General features: G+C 38.2%; 1 protein-coding gene across 1 annotated transcript in view; it reads right to left on the minus strand.

Moving 5' to 3' along the window:
• The window catches only part of LOC143460723 (uncharacterized), a 157,310-nt gene that overhangs the window by 15,927 nt on the left and 121,078 nt on the right, over positions 1-20,305 (minus strand). Inside the window, exons 27-31 of the mRNA XM_076958331.1 lie at positions 19,062-19,223; positions 12,858-13,019; positions 10,742-10,903; positions 10,405-10,560; positions 3,974-4,135 (exon numbers count right to left, since the gene is read on the minus strand). Of these exons, the coding sequence (XP_076814446.1) occupies positions 3,974-4,135; positions 10,405-10,560; positions 10,742-10,903; positions 12,858-13,019; positions 19,062-19,223 (804 nt within the window). The remainder of the gene's footprint in view (positions 1-3,973; positions 4,136-10,404; positions 10,561-10,741; positions 10,904-12,857; positions 13,020-19,061; positions 19,224-20,305) is intronic.

The following is a 20,305-nucleotide window of genomic DNA, read 5'->3' on the forward strand; positions in this document are numbered from 1 at the left end:
GTCGTATGATGGCCAGATAATATCATCGATAAATCTTTTGAACTGCTGCTTTTACAAAACTTTTCTGCAAAGGTGAAATTACGAAATGCAATCCAATGTTGCCAAAAATACAGAATGGTTCTGGCCTGTAATGATGCCACCATTTCGCTTATAAAAACCACGTCAGTGTTGTAATATAACATTGTCTAAACAAAACATAAATATTTAATGTCGTCAGATAGGACTTGCCTTCCGTTGTATTCCATCAAAGCTTTGCTAACTGATTTTGACGAGATTTATGAATAGGCCAATGTTGGGATACAAACTCTGTACGTCAGCTGCTACAATAAGTAAGTCCTTTTGGTTTCTTGTGCGGGTGGATTTGTGTGATTGAGCTATTTTACAAGTACCGAGTTCCTGAAGATAATGTTGACTGTGTTTACAATAGTCATTCATTTTGCTTTTCCAGTATTTAACACTTATTGGCTGCAATATGTGTTCAAGAAAGGCCGTGATTCTGGACGTCGTCAATGACCAGTAGATTGCAGCAAACGAACTGGAATGACCTGTATCGGCGTGTTGTCCAGCTCTCCCTGGGACATCTTGTGTGTTTGGAACAAAAGATGTGCATGGGCAGGTGTATTATAGGAAGGTTATATGGTGTATTGTATTGTAGGCAGAGGGAGACGTACTTTTTTGAACGTAGGAAAGAAACTACGAGCGCACTCATTTTTGTTGCACAAACAACGCTGCGAACGCACAAAATGGACACAAACGGTAAAAAAAAATTTTAGGTTTTTAAACTGTTGCAAAACTATAAATTCATGCAATTAGTGTTGCACGTCATTGACAATAATTCCGAAAATTACGTAATTATAGTGATTAGGGGCTGTTGCTGCAAACGTTTGTGTAAATTACATTATTACACAACTTACTGTTCGGGTATATTTTATGCACACAAAACATTGACAATTGGCTTTTTTATCTCTGTGTACTCTGTATGTAAACGCAATTGAAATGCGTGAGATATCGGCACTCAGCTCTTGGCCCACATTGTCGATTTTCGAAACCACAATAGTAAAAAACAACGCTTGTACAGTGACCTCATAACCGTTCTTTGATGACTATTGCTACGATCATAAACCAAGTATGGAAAGTATGGCAGTGACACTGCTGAAGTGATATCACACTGCACGAAGCCAACGAGAAATATAACTTACGCGTTTCGTGCAAAAGTAGATCACACACTACGTCGATAAAGTTATAATAGGCAAAAAAAGCTTGGGAAAAACCTTGTCAGAAAATAAGTCCAATTGTGCGAAACCGAAACTCAATATTAAGTAATAACTTGAGATATAAACCTGCTTTGCCAATAAACAGCAACGAAAACAAAGCGAGCAAAAGCAGAAAAAATTACGGAATTACTTACCAACATGTGGCACATAAATTACGTAATTAAATTCTCAGTTACGTGCAACACATATGTAGTGAATAAAGAAATGGCTGCTTTGAGACTAATTTCACGCACATTTTTGCTCCGCAAAGTTTATAGAGTAAAATGGAATAAAAAATATGGAACACTAAACATGTCAGAGCCTTGTCATGATGGTTCGTTATAAACGCTTTGTTTTACAAGCCGACAGCAAGGAGCCGACTTGTCATCACAGCGTTGTAATGTAATTCACGTTGCACGTTTATGACGAGTATGAACAAAACAAAACTCCTTGGCGAGCCCAAGTGGTGGTAACTAAGAACCAAAACTATAAGAAGCGACTATGTCTCGATTGCAGCCAAACAATGACCAAATTGACGCTATTGGACGGTTATCCGCTGCCAAAAATACAAGACATAGCGCATGATGTGTCTCGATTCTCCATCTACAATACAGTATGCTAGACTTAAAACGTGCGTACCACCAGGTAGAATTGGCGTCTAACGATAAGATTTTTATCGCATTTGAAGCCGATACTAATTTGTACCAGTTTCGCCGAATGCCGTTCAGCCTAACTAACGTAGTCCCATGTTTTCAAAGAACAAAGGGCGAGCTTATATCAAGCAACAACTGCCGCGGGACTTTTGTATATCTCGACAATATTACCATCGGCGGTGATACACAGCAAGAACATGACATTAATTAATTGTCACTCAGCTGTGTCAACTTAAAGCGCAACTACAACACTAAAACAAGTTGGTCGTAAAATAAAGTAATAATTGTGTAATTAACGTTTCCATAAGTCATTCAGCCCAAAACTCTTCCAGTAAGGAGAAATAAATTTTTGAATTTCGCATTTTTCGCGTACCGGCCATCTTCAAAAATAATCCGAAACGTAGCAAAGTCTTAATCGCAAATCGGCTGAATTATCTTTAACAAACCATTCACGTACTTGCGATTTTACCAATTTATATTATGAAGATGTAATATAGGCCAATCCTTTACCAGTTAAATATAGCTGAGCCTTTACGTGTGTTCGCTAGTTGAAATCGAAGGCTAATTTACTACATAACTACAGTGTTGAAATAATAAAAATATCCAGCTCGGTGGTGGGGAGATTTAAAGCATACAAGTAGAAATTAGGCGAACCTAATCCCACAGTGGATCACGTTGTCAAACATTGTGACGTTGAAGGCGGTTAAAATCAGACCAAAAGCTAAAACAAAGTGATTGATGGCTGGTGTTTGATACACGAATAGTCGTACAGCGACAGGTTTACATTTACGCGTTTCACCTTTTCTAAAAACGTTGTAAGTGAGACTTCGTTAATCAGGACCACTTCGTTTCGTCAAAAAATGTCGGTTTAGCGGGGTATCCGGATTATTGGAAAGTAAAAAATTAATCAATCTTGCAAATGCAGCACTGTGTTCAAAACGCAGTATGCACCTTACTCCAATTCTAAGTACCAAGTTTCTGGCTGGACAGCAACTGAAATAAAATTATATTTTTTGTATGATCCGACCCAGTGTCGAACCCCTAGAACCATCGTATTAAAGACGAATGCTCTAAGCCAGAAGTGACGAACATGCGGCCGCAAATCGGTTTGACAACCGCTCTTGCATGACGAAGCATTCCGGCGGGACCAGCAGTCTAGAACTTTCTTTGGCCTGTTTCCAATTTTTTCGCAATGCGATATCAAAAGCTGACAGCACGATTGAGTCGCAGTAGTATGTCTTCAATAGATTGCCGCACTCAACCTATGTAATGTACGTATTTTTTTGCGACCGCGGAAGCGTTGTTTGTTAGTGTTGATGAACAATTTATTTTTTCGTTTCTAAAATACTGTACAGTATTTCATAGTATGACTAAAAAGCTGTGCGGCTTACTCAGCTGTAACTGACAAAGTGGCTTGCCACAACGAATAGGACCGTCACCGCTGCTACAACGGCATTATGCAACGCAACGTAATTATGCGTAGATAATAATCGGCTATTGTTTCGTCAACAAACTAACATACTGTATTAGGACAATCGTAAATCATTTTCGCTTAACTGTTAATAATCCGGTTTATCGGATTATATTGCTATTGATTTAGCACATTTGTTCCAAAACTTTTGTGTCGGAGTCGGACAGCGGGGTTTCCGGATTAAAGGGGTAAAATGCATAGGAAGAAATCCGTTCCCGGCAGTTTTGTGTCGGATAGCGGGGTTTCCGGTTCATCGGGGTTCGGATTAACGAGGTCCCACTGTATAAAGTGTGTCAGTGAAAATAATATGATAAACTTCTTCCGTTAGAAACTGCTATGTGCGTGGCAGTGACAAAACGCGATCCTCACTTTATGTGAAATGGAATTACTTTTATATTTCATTTGTAATTTAAATTGTGACGTAAGGATGCAGCTGAAACGGGCATCAGATAATAATTTAGCACAAAGTAATGACGAAACACAAGGCTTCACAAAGTTTAGAACGTTTAGATTGTTCTGAAATAAATTAATTTGCAAAAAACATAGAGTCTGTGTCTTAGTCAGTAAACCAACAACCAAGAGTGCTACATACTTACCGGTTCAGGTAGCTTAGAGATAGCATCGGATATGGATTTTATTCCAGTTGCACTGATATTGCACCGGCCAATATTAAGCTCCTCGATCTTGCTGAGACAAGTCGAAATATGAGATGCTCCATCATCACCGAGATTATTGAAGGAAAGATTAAGCTTCTTCATCTGTAAAACAATATGCGGTAGATGAAGAGCAAGGAATTGTATTTTCAATCTTATGAGTTGTCCAACATCAAAGCAATGATGTTTGGTATTGGTGTTTTGCTGTTGAAAAAAAAAATTATTGTTATGACGTCATAATTTACAAAATGTCTAGAAACAAAAACATTCTGCAAAACAAATGAAGACAAGATAACTGCCAACAGTATTCGCAAGACAAAATACATAGACATGCCATGACTAGGGCCCGCAAAAGTCAATAAAGTCAAAAATGTTTAAGGACCTCGTCTGACCACGAATCAAAGAATAAAGTTGTTTTCAGCAACTTCAGCATAAAGTTCAGCATAAAGTTCTAAGAAGTTAATAGGTCAAAATAAAGTCAAAATTTACAATAAAGTCAAAATTTTCAATAAAGTCAAAATTTGTCAAATTATGGGTTTTGACAAAGTTTTTGTGTTTCTTGAGAGTTATTTTTGTAAAAATCCTCTTGGAAGCATTGGAAATCAGGAACTGCGACACAATTAAACCATATTAATCCATAAAGGCAGGAATAAGTCACAATGCCCACTTGGATCAGCAGTAACTTTTATCGCAAATTGTCCATTGTTTATTCATTGTTACGTATTTAAGTAATCCTTATGCCGCGTGAAGGGGGTTACATTACTTCTTCCCTGTTTAATTTGCTGTTTATTAGAATTTACCATGCGCAAAAAAATCGAGGCAAAGTGCCCTTTTCACAAGGACAAAATAACACAAGCTATACCTAAATCTATCGCCAAAAAACACGACGCACTTTTTATAATCCATAAAACACCTTGACTTTTCGACAAAATATTACGTTTGGGTCTGAAATCGACAAAATATTATGTTTGGGTAACTGGAGGAAGAACTGTGGCCTCTACAAATAAGCAATTTCGTTAGGTCAAAATAAAGTCAAAATTTGATAAAAATAAAGTCAAAAAAAATTTTTTTTAGGTCAAAATAAAAATGGCCCTAGCCATGACCAAAACAAATACAATGCTGTGAACATTCTAAGTAGTTTCTATAATAACAGCAGAGGTAGTTCATGGATCTGCCAACTAATTTATTTTAGTTCTTAGATACATATAATTCGCATAAACGGCATCTTTAGCGTCTCTATAAAGAAACATAGAAATAACAAATATAAAAACAATTACAAGAGGAGAGTAAAGCATAAAAACTATAAAGCTAAAAATGTTAAAAGCAGTAAAAGCGGAAAATGTAAATGCTAAAATACAAAGCTAAATCAGGGCGAACAGCTTTCCTATCATACAAACACCATGTTATCACTGTGATAAAGACAGTCCACTAGTACTATGAGTAACGGAAGCGGAGAATTAGTGACATGCGATGTAAACAATTGGTGAGGTGTAATCGTTATCTTATCTTGGGAAGTAATGTGTCTTGTATATTTATGTCAGCATGTAAATAGCTCACGCAATTAGCTTCGACATTGTCAAAGAAGGTCACCTTGTAGCATTCTGCTATTTCAGGTTTATTAATGAGAAAGTTATTATGATGGCACAGAAATGAGTTCTCAGGGCTGCCTTGTCATCTTGGTATTCTTTGCTGACACTTTTGCCAAGCCAAATATGCGCGTTCCATCTGCAAGTAAAACTGTTCTTCATTTGATCACGTAAATGACGTTGCATAAGCGGCATGTGGCAGCGTACATACAGTAATCTCGGCAAGTAAGAAATTGATTAAGGTGGATGACTCCATTGGTGACGGGGCAGATGTCGTTTTCATAATCCATGTTTATGTGTTTTCCGTAGTTGCCACACAATGCACATTGGCCGTAAGGCATGAGTTCTTAACTGGTGGGCCACAGAGCTATTTGGAAAATTATACAGTTGGTGAAAATTTCAGTTTTAATTAGTTGGTGACAATTTTGTAACGTTCAAATTAGCATTGCTATTTATTCAAATTATATGATTTAAGTAATAATAATTTATATCATTTTGTGTCGCCCAAAACTTAGGTGATCAGCATTTAAAGTGGGCCACGACTATAAAAAGGTTAAGAACCTCTGCCGTATGGCTTGATAAGGCTGTGTTCCCATTTCATTTGAACTGTTTGATGTGCCAACTAACGGTAATTGATCCGTATGTTACCCAACGTTCGAGGGCGCTTGTAAGTCACGGTGGCAAGTGGTTTAAGAGACCTTTCTTGTTTCGTCAACTGTCGAGTGCGAGCTTGTCCTATGGCCCTGGTAACGTTATGTAAGTTTGTACGCTTTTCATCGTCATTCTTGTCATCGTCCTATTCTGACAATTTACTCTCGTTTGAAAAGATTTGTTGAAAAAGTTTCCTTGGAAAGGAAATGCGAAACACTTTTCGTTTAGCCTTTGGAGAGCAGCGGCGAAATCTGTGTTGGTTTCATTTAACCTGCGGAGCTTTTTCCCCCCTCCATAAAATATGAATTTCAAAACATGAACCGGATGATGGGACTTTCCGCGTAAGAATAGCCGGGCTTAGGCAATGGGCTTAATGTAATCTTTCGCTATAAAGCTACAGCTGGCCAGTGTTGAAGAATGATGAAGCACGTCCAAAAAGTCAAAAAGCTCGAGGTTTTGATTATAAATTATCTACCGCCATCTTTATTTTTTGGAACCTTAAATCAAAACTGTTTTGACCGAATCCTATTTGTAAAGCATTTTCGATGTTGTTGATATTTGCCTCGTCGTATGATGGCCAGATAATATCATCGATAAATCTTTTGAACTGCTGCTTTTACAAAACTTTTCTGCAAAGGTGAAATTACGAAATGCAATCCAATATTGCCAAAAATACAGAATGGTTCTGGCCTGTAATGATGCCACCATTTCGCTTATAAAAACCACGTCAGTGTTGTAATATAACATTGTCTAAACAAAACATAAATATTTAATGTCGTCAGATAGGACTTGCCTTCCGTTGTATTCCATCAAAGCTTTGCTAACTGATTTTGACGAGATTTATGAATAGGCCTATGTTGGGATACAAACTCTGTACGTCAGCTGCTACAATAAGTAAGTCCTTTTGGTTTCTTATGCGGGTGGATTTGTGTGATTGAGCTTTTTTACAAGTACCGAGTTCCTGAAGATAATGTTGACTGTGTTTACAATAGTCATTCATTTTGCTTTTCCAGTATTTAACACTTATTGTCTTTAATATGTGTTGAAGAAAGGCCGTGATTCTGGACGTCGTGATCTGACCAGTAGATTGCAGCAAACGAACTGGAATGACCTGTATCGGCGTATTGTCCAGTTCTCCCTGGGGCATCTTGTGTGTTTGGACCAAGGATGTGCGTAGGCAGGTATAGTATAGGTAGGTTATACGGTGTGTGTATTGTATTGTAGGTAGAGGGTGACGCTCTTTTCTCAACGTAGGAAAGAAATTACGAGCGCATTCCTTTTTGAAGGTTATTAGTTGGTCGCAGTTTTTTGTTGCACAAACAACGCTGCGAACGCACAAAATGGACACAAACGGTAAAAAAAATGTTTCAGTTTTTCGAACTGCTGTGAAACTATAAATTCACGCAATTAGTGTTGCACGAAATTGACAATAATCACGAAAATTACGTAATTATAAGGAATGGGACTGTTGCTGCAAACGTTTGTGTAAGTTGCATTATTACACAACTTACTGTTCGGGTATATTTTATGCACACAAAACATTTATAATAATTAATTGGCTTTATTATCTCTCTGTACTCTGTATGTAAACGCAATGGAAATGCGTGAGATATCTGCACTCAGCTCTTGGCCCACATTGTCGATTTTTGAAACCACAATTGCAAAAAAACAACACTCGTACAGTGACCTCATAACCGCTCTTTGATGACTATTGCTACGATCATAAATAAAGTATGGAAAGTATGGCAGTGACAGTGCTGAAGTGATATCACACTGCACGAAGCCAACGAGAAATATAACTTACGCGTTTCGTGCAAAAGTAGATCACACACTTCGTCGATAAAGCTATAATAGGCAATAAAGTTTGGGAAAACTTTTGTGAGAAAATAAGTTCAATTGTGCGAAAACGAAACTCAATATTAAATAATAACTTGTGATATAAACCTACTTTGCCAATAAACAACAATGAAAATAAAGCGAGCGGAAACAAATCATCTTTCTTTTCTGACCATTTACTCTCGTTTGATGAAAAGATTTGTTGAAATAGTTTCCTTGGGAAAGGAAACACTTTGCCAAACACTTTTGTTTTAGCCTTTGGTGGGCAGCTGTGAAATCTGTATTGGTTTCATTCAACCTGCAGAATTTTTGCCTCTCAATAAAACACGAATTCGAAAACATGAACCGGATGGTGGTACATTCAGTATAGGAATAGCCGGCCATAGGCAGTGGGCTTGACGTAATCTTTCGCTATAAAGCTACAGCTGGCCTGTGTTGAAGAGTGATGGAGCACGTCTAAAAATTCGAGGTCTTGATAATTATCGACCGCCATGTTTATTTTCTGTAACCTCAAACTTAGGTGGTTTTGACCGACTCCTATTTGTAAAGCATTTTTGATGTTGCTGATATTTGCTTCGTCGTATGATAGCCAGATAATATCATCGATAAATTTTTTAACAGCTCTGCTTTTTGAAAACTGTTTTGCAACGGTGAAATTACGTAATACAATCCAATTTTGGCAAAAGATACAGAAAGCCACTATGTTGCTAATAAAACCATGTCGTTTTGTTAATATAACATTATCTAAACAAAACATAGTGAATGTCGTGAGATAGGACTTGCGTTCCGCTGTATTCCATCAAAGCTTTGCTAACTGATTTTGACGAGATTTATGAATAGGCCAATGTTGGGATACAAACTCTGTACGTCAGCTGCTGCAATAAGTAAGTCCTGTTGGTTTCTTGTGCCGGTGGATTTGTGTTATTGAGCTATTTTACAAGTGTGGAGTTCCGGAAGGCAACGTTGATTGTCTATAGCAATATTCATAATACTTAACACTTACTGTTTGCAATACATGTTTAAGAAAGGTCGTGATTCTGCCTGTGTTGAAGAACCGCTCTCAAGTTTACTTTGGTGCGCAGTTGCTCACTGCGAACGCTGCTTGCGTCGCTGTGGATGGACGTAGGCCTGCAATCGGATACGTCAGAGACCGCTGCCAAGCGTTCAGTGAACTCCCGATGAGTGGTCTCATATTCTTGTCTGTTGGAGATTCCCGTCAGCGATCTCACCCTGTGACAAATAAGCGTCAAGCAATTTCTGGTAAATGCCATTGATTTTGACTTCAACACGCGGAGAGGCTCCCTCTTTCTTAATCATAAATGCCTTAGCGCGGGTGTGGGCTGCCTGTAGGTTTTCGTACAATCGGGAAACATTTTTGGAGTCCATGTTCTAAAGGCAAATGAAAAACGGAAATGAGAGAAACACAACAAAAGAGACGAGGGCCGCGAAAAGCGGCAAACGTACAAAAAGACAAGACAACGACGAACTTTTTCCGCCAACAAAATGGCAAACAAACAATGACAACGGCAAAGTCAACACAAGAACGGGGAACGGAGTCAACGGCCTATAAATAACGAGACGAAAAAAAGTTCGAATAGAAACTCCTGAACCCTGGTAGTTTGGAGATTACGATTCGCTGTAGTCTTGGAGAATTTTGAAATTTTAGTCAGCAGTTTAAAACGATGTTATGGAAAGTTTCCGCTTGTGGGTTTGCGCACTCCTCGTAGGCACGCATCTGTTATGAAGTGACTTTATTTCCTTTTTGCATCACGAGATAAATGGTTTTAAGCTCTGGCTGAACCCAGCCGAAATGGTAAGCAGAGTGAAGCAAAGCAAAAGTGCGAGGTTTATAAGGAAGGAACGCAGAAAATGTAAATTGAGTAAGCGAGGGGCGAGGAAGCGGAAATAAGGTGATTTTACGTTTAATGGTTCTCAGAAAAGAGATGAAGTAAAATTTCAAAGTCACGTCAACAAATTGCATTGTCTAAAATTTCAGCCCAATAGACTGAGATGACAGACACAACTTAACACTAGAGCTACAATTAATTAATCGTTTGAACCTCATGGCAAGCTACTGCATATAAAATCTGTGTGATAAAGAACCAGTCCTGGAATGACACTTTAACATGATCAAGGCCCAGTTTGAAATACTAACAACATTTTTTAAAGCTACCAAAAGGCAACAGACAGTGCATGACAAAAAAACATCAGATAAATGATTCAGCAACGCAAACGAATTGCAAACAAATGTTAGCTTAAGAAACTTTCAGCCTTAAACAAAATTTATGCAAAATGACAAACCGGTTGAGGTAGTTTGTTGATAGCGGCTGCTAATGTTTCCACTCCAACCGGTGTCAGGCCAAGGTGGCTGAAGTTGCCATTGTCAAGCAGGTCTAAGCCACAACGTAACACCTTTGATCGATTCATCTTATCATAATTGAATTCCAATACTTTTGGCTGTACATTGAAACAAATCAGAAGTTAATAAAACGCTAAAAATTATTCATAAATAACTCATTTATTGTTTTAATTTACTGCAGTATTTCACAATGCTTAGTGCAAATAAAATTACATGTAACACCCTGGTGGTACGGATGTTGCCTACAGTCATATTTACCATAAAAATAACCAATCTTACCAGATTTGAACTATTTTCTATATGTTCTGTTAATACACGAACTCCTTCTCCAGTGATGTTGCAATCAGTCATGTAAAGTTTTTCGATCTTATCAAGGCAAGACATAATAAATGGAACTCCAGCATCACCAAACTTATTCCCACTCAAATTGAGTCGATCAATCTATTACAAAAATCAAAGCATTTAAAATGAATCCTCTTATGCGGTCGTGGTGCTCAAACCAAGAAAGGAGCAAACCAAGAAACGAGGAAAAAGGAACCACGAGCTACCGACCCATTTCCCTGCTCTGCACCTCATTAATCAATTCCAGTGGTGGAGGAAAAAATCTCTGCTTGTAATTTTTTTTTTCACTTATTTTTAGTTGTGGTGATTACATAACTCTGGGTACTTTTATAACAAATTTTTCCAAATATATCCACAATAGAGCTGCTTTTTGTTATGTTTACGTGGTATGCATACTCGATTAGGGTCGTTTTGACCTCAATGGTATACGATGCTGTCTTTTATATTGGACCATGGTAAGTAACAGCTTGTCAAATCAAATATATCTTCTGACAGCAAAATCTTCATATTTAAAATAAGTCAACAAAGTACACAACTTTATGGGTAACTACTTCAAAATTATAGCCATTAAAAACTGCTTTGGGGGTCAAGTTGACATCATAGTAAATAAATTCTTAAGTGTTGTCCAATACTGTATATTCATTTCCTCATTTGCTTTTAATTCTATTTTCTTTTAAGGACCATGATTTGTGTGCATGCCTGATAATCCTGGGAATTAACTCATTTGTGTGTTCATACTTGCTTTTATGCACCTTCATTTTATTATCTGTCGATATTCAAACGGCTGCTATTTTTTAAATCAAATAGCTATTATAACACCAGCTGTAGTTTAAAGTATACATCATTTGAAACGACAAAAACAACTTATTACTCGAGCTACTGCCCGGTAGACTGCAATGATAAACACTTATTGGCTGCAATATGTGTTCAAGAAAGGCCGTGATTCTGGACGTCGTGAATGACCAGTAGATTGCAGCAAACGAACTGGAATGACCTGTATCGGCGTATTGTCCAGCTCTCCCTGGGACATCTTGTGTGTTTGGAACAAAGGATGTGCATGGGCAGGTGTATTATAGGAAGGTTATATGGTGTATTGTATTGTAGGCAGAGGGAGACGTACTTTTTTGAACGTAGGAAAGAAACTACGAGCGCACTCATTTTTGTTGCACAAACAACGCTGCGAACGCACAAAATGGACACAAACGGTAGAAAAATTTTTTTTAGGTTTTTGAACTGCTGTAAAACTATAAATTCATGCAATTAGTGTTGCACGAAATTGACAATAATTCCGAAAATTACGTAATTATAAGGAATGGGGCTGTTGCTGCAAACGTTTGTGTAAATTACATTATCACACTACTTACTGTTCACGTATATTTTATGCACACAAAACATTGATAATTGGCTTTTTTATCTCTGTGTACTCTGTATGTAAATGCAATTGAAATGCGTTCGATATCTGCACTCGGCTCTAGGCCCACATTGTCGATTTTTGTAACCGCAATAGCAAAAAACAACGCTTGTACAGTGACCTTATAACCGTTTTTTGATGACTATTGCTATGATCATAAATCAAGTATGGAAAGTATGGCAGTGACAGTGCTAAAGTGATATCACACTGCACGAAGCCAACGAGACATATAACTTACGCGTTTCGTGCAAAAGTAATTCACACACTACATCGATAAAGTTATAATAGGCAATAAAGTTTGGGAAAACCTTTGTCAGAAAATAAGTCCAATTGTGCGAAACCGAAACTAAATATTTGAGTAATAACTTGTGATATAAAACCTGCTTTGCCAATAAACAGCAACGAAAACAAAGCGAGCGGAAGCAGAAAAACTTACGGAATTACTTACCACAATTTGGCGCTTAAATTACGTAATTAAACTTTGAGTTACGTGCAACACTCTACTATACTACACTATTATTCGCCAGAGCGAATAGGTTCGTCACCCCTAATTAAGATTGTTCTCAAATAATGAAATTTGCAAAAAACACAGAGTCTGTGTTTTAGTCCGTAAACCAACAACCAAGATTGCTACATACTTACCGGTTCAGGTAGCTTAGAGATAGCATCGGATATGGATTTTATTCCATATGCACTGATATTGCACTGGCCAATATTAAGCTCCTCGATCTTGCTGAGACAAGTCGAAATATGAAATGCTCCTTCATCATCGAGATTATTGCCCCAAAGATTAAGCTTCTTCATCTGTAAAACAATATGCAGTAGATGAAGAGCAGGGAATTGTATTTTTATATTAATACATTATATTAAGACTAAAATAAATACAATGCTGTAACAATTCTAATTAGACTGTATAATAACCATGACCAAAACAAATACAATGCTGTGAACATTCTAAGTAGTTTCTATAATAACAGCAGAGGTAGTTCATGGATCTGCCAACTATTTTTTTTTTGGTTCTTAGATAAATATATTTCGCATAAACGGCATCATCAGTGTCTATATGAGGAAACATAGAAACAACAAATATAAAAATAATTACAAGAGGAGAGTGGAGCGTAAAAACTATAAAGCTAAAAATGTTAAAAACCGCTAAAATGTAAAATGCTTAATCACAAAGTTAAATCAGGGCGAACAGCTTTCCTATCAGACGAATAGCACGTTATCACTGTGATAAAGACAGTCCACTAGTACTATGAGTACCGGAAGCGGTGAATTGGTGGCATGCGATGTAAACAATTAGTGACATGTAATCGTTATTTTATCTTGGGAAGCAATATGTCTTGTATGTTTATGTCAGCATGTAAATAGCTCACGCAATTAGATTCTGCAATGTCCAACCGTCTTTTTCGAGTTTTCTACAAACGTTACCTTGCAGAAATCTGCTATGTTAAGTTTATTAATGAGAAAGCTATTATGATGGCACAAAAATGAGTTCTAAGGGCTGCCTTGTCATCTTGGTATTCTTTGCTGACACTTTTCCAAAGCCATCTATGCGCGTTCCATCTGCAAGTAAAATTGTTCTACATTTGACCACGTAAATGACGTTGCATAAGCGGCATGTGGCTGCGTACATACCGTAATCTCCATAAGTAAGAGATTGATTAAGGTGGATGATCCCAGTGGGGACGGGATAAATGTCGTTTTCATGATCCATGTTCATGTGTTTTCCGTAGTTGCCACATAATGCACATTGGCGGTACGGCTTGAAAATTGCGTTCCCGTTTCATATGAACTGTTTGATGCGCCAACTAACGGTAAATGATCAGTATGTTACCCAACGTTCGAGGGCGCTTGTAAGTCACGGTGGCAAGTGGTTTAAGACAGGGCTTCCCAAACTTTTTTGCTCGCGACCCCTTTCAAACTTCTGAAGTTTTCCGCGACCCTTCACCTTTAAATTGATTAGCAGCGCGAAATATACATTAGTCATTAGTGACATTTATTGAGATGCAAAGACTGAATTCAAGCAATCAGTACTCAAAGCCTACTTACTACTTTACACATATGTAGGCTACTGGAAACAAAAAAGCAAACACATTTATTCTGTGTGATTGGTGCGACTGCTTTCTGCTACAAAGCAAGTCCAGCCGTGGCTCAATATATGTTAATGCTGGTCTCATGGCGGTTTCAATGTTGATTAGGCTGGAACGATATTTTGTTTTGATTGTATTTTGTACTTCGTGTAAAATTGGTATACGCTCTGCGACCCCTGCAAGTTCGTTACGCGACCCCTTGCGGGGTCGCGACCCCCAGTTTGGGAAGCCCTGGTTTAAGAGACCTTTCTTGTTTCGTCAACTGTAGAGCGAGAGCTAGCCCGTATGGCTCTGGTAACGTTATGTAAGTTTGTACGCTTTCCATCGTCATTCTTGTCATCGTCCTATTCTGACCATTTCCTACAGTTTGAAAAGATTTGTCGAAATAGTTTCCTTGGGAAATTAAACGTCAAACAATTTTGTTTTAGCTTTTGGTGGCAGCGGTGAAATCTGTGTTGGTTTCATTCAACTTGCAGAGCCTTTTTCCCTCTCCATAAAATATGACTTTGAAAACATGAACCGGATGTTGTGACTTTCCGCGTAAGAATAGCCGAGCTTAGGCAATGGGCTTGATGTAATCTTTTGCTATAAAGCTACAGCTGGCCTGTGTTGAAGAGTGATGGAGTACGTCTATTAAGTCAAAAAGCTCGAGGTTTTGATTATTATCTACCGTCATCTTTATTTTTTGGAACCTCAAATCAAAACGGTTTTGACCGAATCCTATTTGTAAAGCATTTTCGATGTTACTGATATTTGCCTCGTCGTATGATAGCCAGATAATATCATGGATAAATATCTTGAACAGCTCTGTGAAGTTACGTAATACAATCCCATGTTGGCCAAAAATACAGATCGGTTGTTGCCTGTAATGACGCCACCATGTTGCTTATAAAACCATGTCGGTGTTGTAATATAACATTGTCTAAACAAAACATAGTGAATAGGGGCTGTTGCTGCAAACGTTTGTGTAAATTACATTATTACACTACTTACTGTTCGGGTATATTTTATGCACACAAAACATTGATTATTGGCTTTTTTATCTCTCTGTACTCTCTATGTAAACACAATTGAAATGCGTTCGATATCTGCAATCGGCTCTTGGCCCACATTGCCGTTTTTTTGAAACCACAATAGTAAAAAACAACGCTTGTACAGTGACCTCATAACCGTTCTTTGATGACTATTGCTATGATCATAAATCAAGTATGGAAAGTACGGCAGTGACACTGCTGATGTGCTGAAGTGATGTCACACTGCACGAAGCCAACAAGAAATATAACTTACGCGTTTCGTGCAAAAGTAGATCACACACTACGTCGATAAAGTTATAATAGGCAATAAAGTTTGGGAAAACCTTTGTCATAAAATAAGTCCATTTCTGCTAAACCGAAACTCAATATTAAGTAATTACTTGTGATATAAACCTGCTTTGCCAATAAACAGCAACGAAAACACAGAGAGCGGAAGCAGAAAAACTTACGGAATTACTTACCACAATGTGGCGCTTAAATTACGTAGGCTAATTGAATTTTCAGTTACGTGCAACACTGTATGTAGTGAATAAAGAAATGACTCCTTTGAGACTAATTTCAGGCACATTATTGCTCCGCAAAGTTTATAGAGTAAAATGGAATAAAAAATATGGAACACTAAACATGTCAGAACCTTGTCATGGCGGTTCGACATAAACGCTTTGTTCTACAAGCCGATAGCAAGGAGCCGACTTGTCACCACAGCGTCGTATTTGATTCACGTTACACGTTTATGACGGTTTGGTGACACTTTATCACCCGACACTTAATCACCGACACATAATCACTTGGAAATTTAATCACGTGACATTTAATCACACATTTACTGCATCGAAAATTGCATGTCTACACACGAAAAACAAATATAATCCTGAAAAAAAATTGTTAAAATGATTAAACATTGTCTGCGCAGATAAGGCTACCGTACACACTAGGTAACAACGTCATGCATGGGAAATGTGAGCAACTGCACGAAGATAAACTAAAATCTCACTTGACAGATAACGGTCAACTGTGTTTTGCACGCGCTTGGAGACCAAAATGCCAACCTTCGACTGCATTCGTGGTTCTTGCAATGCAACCTGCCCCGGCTTCGAAATGATTCCAATTTTCGATTGGAAAGATGGCTGAGCCGTAATTTTCACCACGTCCCTGAAGTCGTCTGCCTCTGATATATGTGCGTTCGAAATACGAAAGCAGCTCAGGCATCTTCTCGTGATCGGGCATGCTATCAGCTAAGATCAGAAATGACTCGACTACGTCAGAGGAAGGGACCATGGCTAAGGCTGGTAACCACCGAACAGCTGTTCTTAATTCGTCATCAGACTCGTAGTCACATTTCATGCCAATGCCATTAACTTTGCGCAGGACGCTTTGCGTAAGGTGAAAATAACAACTAACATTTGCAGTAGGAAAGCACTTACTACGGCAGTCTCAAAATCGAGCAAAACGCATTCCGGTGCAGCAGTGGGGATCATTGTTTTAATTGCATCAAGGATGCGATCGTACGTTGCTCGCATTTTATTTTCAACGAGGCAATAAAGTGCTGCAGGAATAAGACCGGGAACAAGTTCAAAATATACTGTGTACAGTTGAAAGAACAAAGACGGTACAACCTTGAACGTTCCATCAGCTAGCCACAATTTCGCTCTGGCCAAACTGTCTAGCAGATCCCTGCTACCAAGAAGAATCAGACGATTGTTTCCAGGTTCAGAGTCGTGAAAATCATGTGCTGGAATGTTTCTGGTTTCTGTGCAATTATTATCCATCGGAGACTGTAGAGCGGCCGTACAGTCTGCAGTTCGCGAAGTTTTCTCTGCAAGGTCCGCTTCAAAGATTGCTTTTTTGGCAGCGCCATGAGTACACCTGGTTCCAAGTCTCTGCTTACAGACACGATGACGTTGCTTGTACTGGCTGACAGTTCACCTATATTCACCTTCATTTGACTGATAGCCTGTCTTGCCAAAGCCGACTCTTTGTTGGCGCCGTGGTTATGTTCAGCATCAGCGTCAGTTATGATTTGGTCTCCTTCAGTTGTTATACGAGCCTGGCACCGACTTTTCTGGTAGAGTTTGCAACGCCACTATATCGTTCCGTTTGCGTACTCATGGTGTTTCACAAACTCGTACTGTTTGTGCAGCACCGATTGTTTCCCTTTCGAAGTTAAGCTAAACTGCACTGTCTTATTAGTCATAGTATTGTCCGCTAAATTAAAATAATCACGATTTACAACGGTAAGACAGCGGCAGGCTATAGACAAAGGTGCTGTCGCGTCCAATTGATTATGTGTCGCCTGATTAAATGTCCAAATGATTATGTGTCGGTGATTAAGTGTCGCATGATTAAGTGTCGGTACACCGTTTATGACAAGTGTGAACAAAACAAAACTCTTTGGCGAGCCCAAGTGGTGGTAACTAAGAACCAAAACCATTAGAAGCGACTATGTATCGATTGCAGCCAGACAATTAACAAATTGACGCTATTGGACGGTTATCCGCTGCCAAAAATACAAGACATAGCGCATAATGTGTCTCGATTCTCCATCTACAGTATGCTAGACTTAAAGAGCGCGTACCACCAGGTAGAATTGGCGTCTAACGGTAAGATTTTTACCGCATTTGAAGCCGGTGCTAAATTGTACCAGTTACGCCAAATGCCGTTCAGCCTAACTAACGTAGTCCCATGTTTTCAAAGAACAAAGGACGAGCTTATATCAAGCAACAATTGCCGCGGGACTTTTGTTTATCTCGACAATATCACCATCGGCGGTAATACACAGCAAGAACATGACATTAATTAATTGCAACTTAACTGTGTCAACTTAAAGCGCAACTACAACGCTGAAACAAGTTGGTCTTAAAATAAAGTAAAAATTGTGTAATTAACGTTTTCATAAGTGATTCAGCCCAAAACTCTTCCAGTAAGGAGAAATAAATTTTTAAATTTCGCATTTTTGCGTCCCAGCCATCTTCAAAAATAATCCGAAACGTTGCAAAGTCTTAATCGCAAATCGGCTGAATTATCTTTAACAAACCATTTACGTACTTGCAATTTTACCAATTTATATTATGAAGATGTAATATAGGCCAATCCTTTACCAGTTAAATATAGCTGAGCCTTTACGTGTGTTCGCTAATTGAAATCGAAGGCTAATTTGCTACATAACTACAGCGTTGAAATAATAAAAACATCCAGCTCGGTGGTGGGGAGGTTTAAAGCATACAAGTAGAAATTAGGCGAACCCGGTCCCACAGTCGACCTCGCTGTCAAACATTGTGACGTTAAAGGCGGTTAAACAACAGACAAACAACGTAAACAACGTGATTGATGGCTGGTGTTTGATACACGAATAGTTGTACAGCGACAGGTTTACATTTAGGCGTTTCACCTTTTCTAAAAACGCTGTATAAAGTGTGTCAGTGAAAATAACATGAATAACTTCTTCCGTTAGAAACTGCTTTGTGCGTGGCAGTGACAAAACGCGATCCTCACTTTATGTGAAATGGAATTACTTTTATATTTCATTTGTAATTTAAATTGTGACGTAAGGATGCAGCTGAAACGGGCATCAGATAATAATTTAGCACAAAGTAATGACGAAACACAAGGCTTCACAAAGTTTAGAACGTTTAGATTGTTCTGAAATAATGAAATTTGCAAAAAACATCGAGTCCGTGTTTTAGTCAGTAAACCAACAACCAAGAGTGCTACATACTTACCGGTTCAGGTAGCTTAGATATAGCATCGGATATGGATTTTATTCCAGATGCACTGATATTGCACTCGCGAATATTAAGCACCTCGATCTTGCTGAGACAAGTCGAAATATGAGATGCTCCAATATCACCCAGATTATTGAAGGAAATATGAAGCCTCTTCATCTGTAAAACAATATGCTGTAGATGAAGAGCAAGGAATTATATTTCAGGTCATTTAAGTTGTCTGACGTCAAAGAGACATTGCTTGATATTGGTGATTTGCCTTGGAATATAAAATTGTTGATATGACCTCGTAATTTACAAAATCCCTAGAAACACAAAAAATTTACAAAACAAATGAAAATTGGTTCCCAACAGTATTCGCAAGACAAAAATACATAAACATGCCATGACCAAAATAAATACAACGCCATAATCATTCTAATTAGATTGTATAATAACAGCAGAGGTAGTTCATTAGGTATTTAGAGGTACTATCAACATTGTTGTTTTTCGAAATTGCAATAACAAACAACAACGCTTGTATAGTGACCTCATAACCGTTCTTTGATGACTATTGCTATGATCATAAACCAAGTATGGAAAGAACGGCAGTGACAGTGCTAAATTGATATCACACTGCACGAAGCCAACGAGAAATATAACTTACGCATTTCGTGCAAAATTAGATCACACACTACGTCGATAAAGTTATGATAGGCAATAAAGTTTGGGAAAAACCTTGTCAGAAAATATGCCCAAGTGTACGAAAACAAAACTCAATATTAAGTAATTACTTGCGATATAAAGCTGCTTTGCCAAAAAACAACAACGAAAACAAAGCGAGCGGAAGCAGATCATCGTTCTTTTCTGACCATTTACTCTCGTTACATGAAAACATTTGTTGAAAGAGTTTCCTTGGGAAAGGAAACGTCAAACACTTTTGTTTTAGCCTTTGGTGGCAGCGGTGAAATCTGTGTTGGTTTCATTCAACCTGCAGAGCCTTTTTCCCTCTCCATAAAATATGAATTTGAAATCATGAACCGGATGGTGTGACTTTCTGCGTAAAAATTGCTGAGCGTAGGCAATGGGCTTGACGTAATCTTTCGCTATAAAGCTACAGCTGGCCTTTTGTTGAAGAGTGATGGAGTACGTCTATTAAGTCAAAAAGCTCGAGGTTTTGATTATTATCTACCGTCATCTTTAGTTTTTGGAACCTCAAATCAAAACGGTTTTGACCGAATCCTATTTGTAAAGCATTTTTG

This window comes from Clavelina lepadiformis, chromosome 5 (assembly GCF_947623445.1).
Source record: "Clavelina lepadiformis chromosome 5, kaClaLepa1.1, whole genome shotgun sequence".
NCBI lineage: Eukaryota > Metazoa > Chordata > Ascidiacea > Aplousobranchia > Clavelinidae > Clavelina > Clavelina lepadiformis.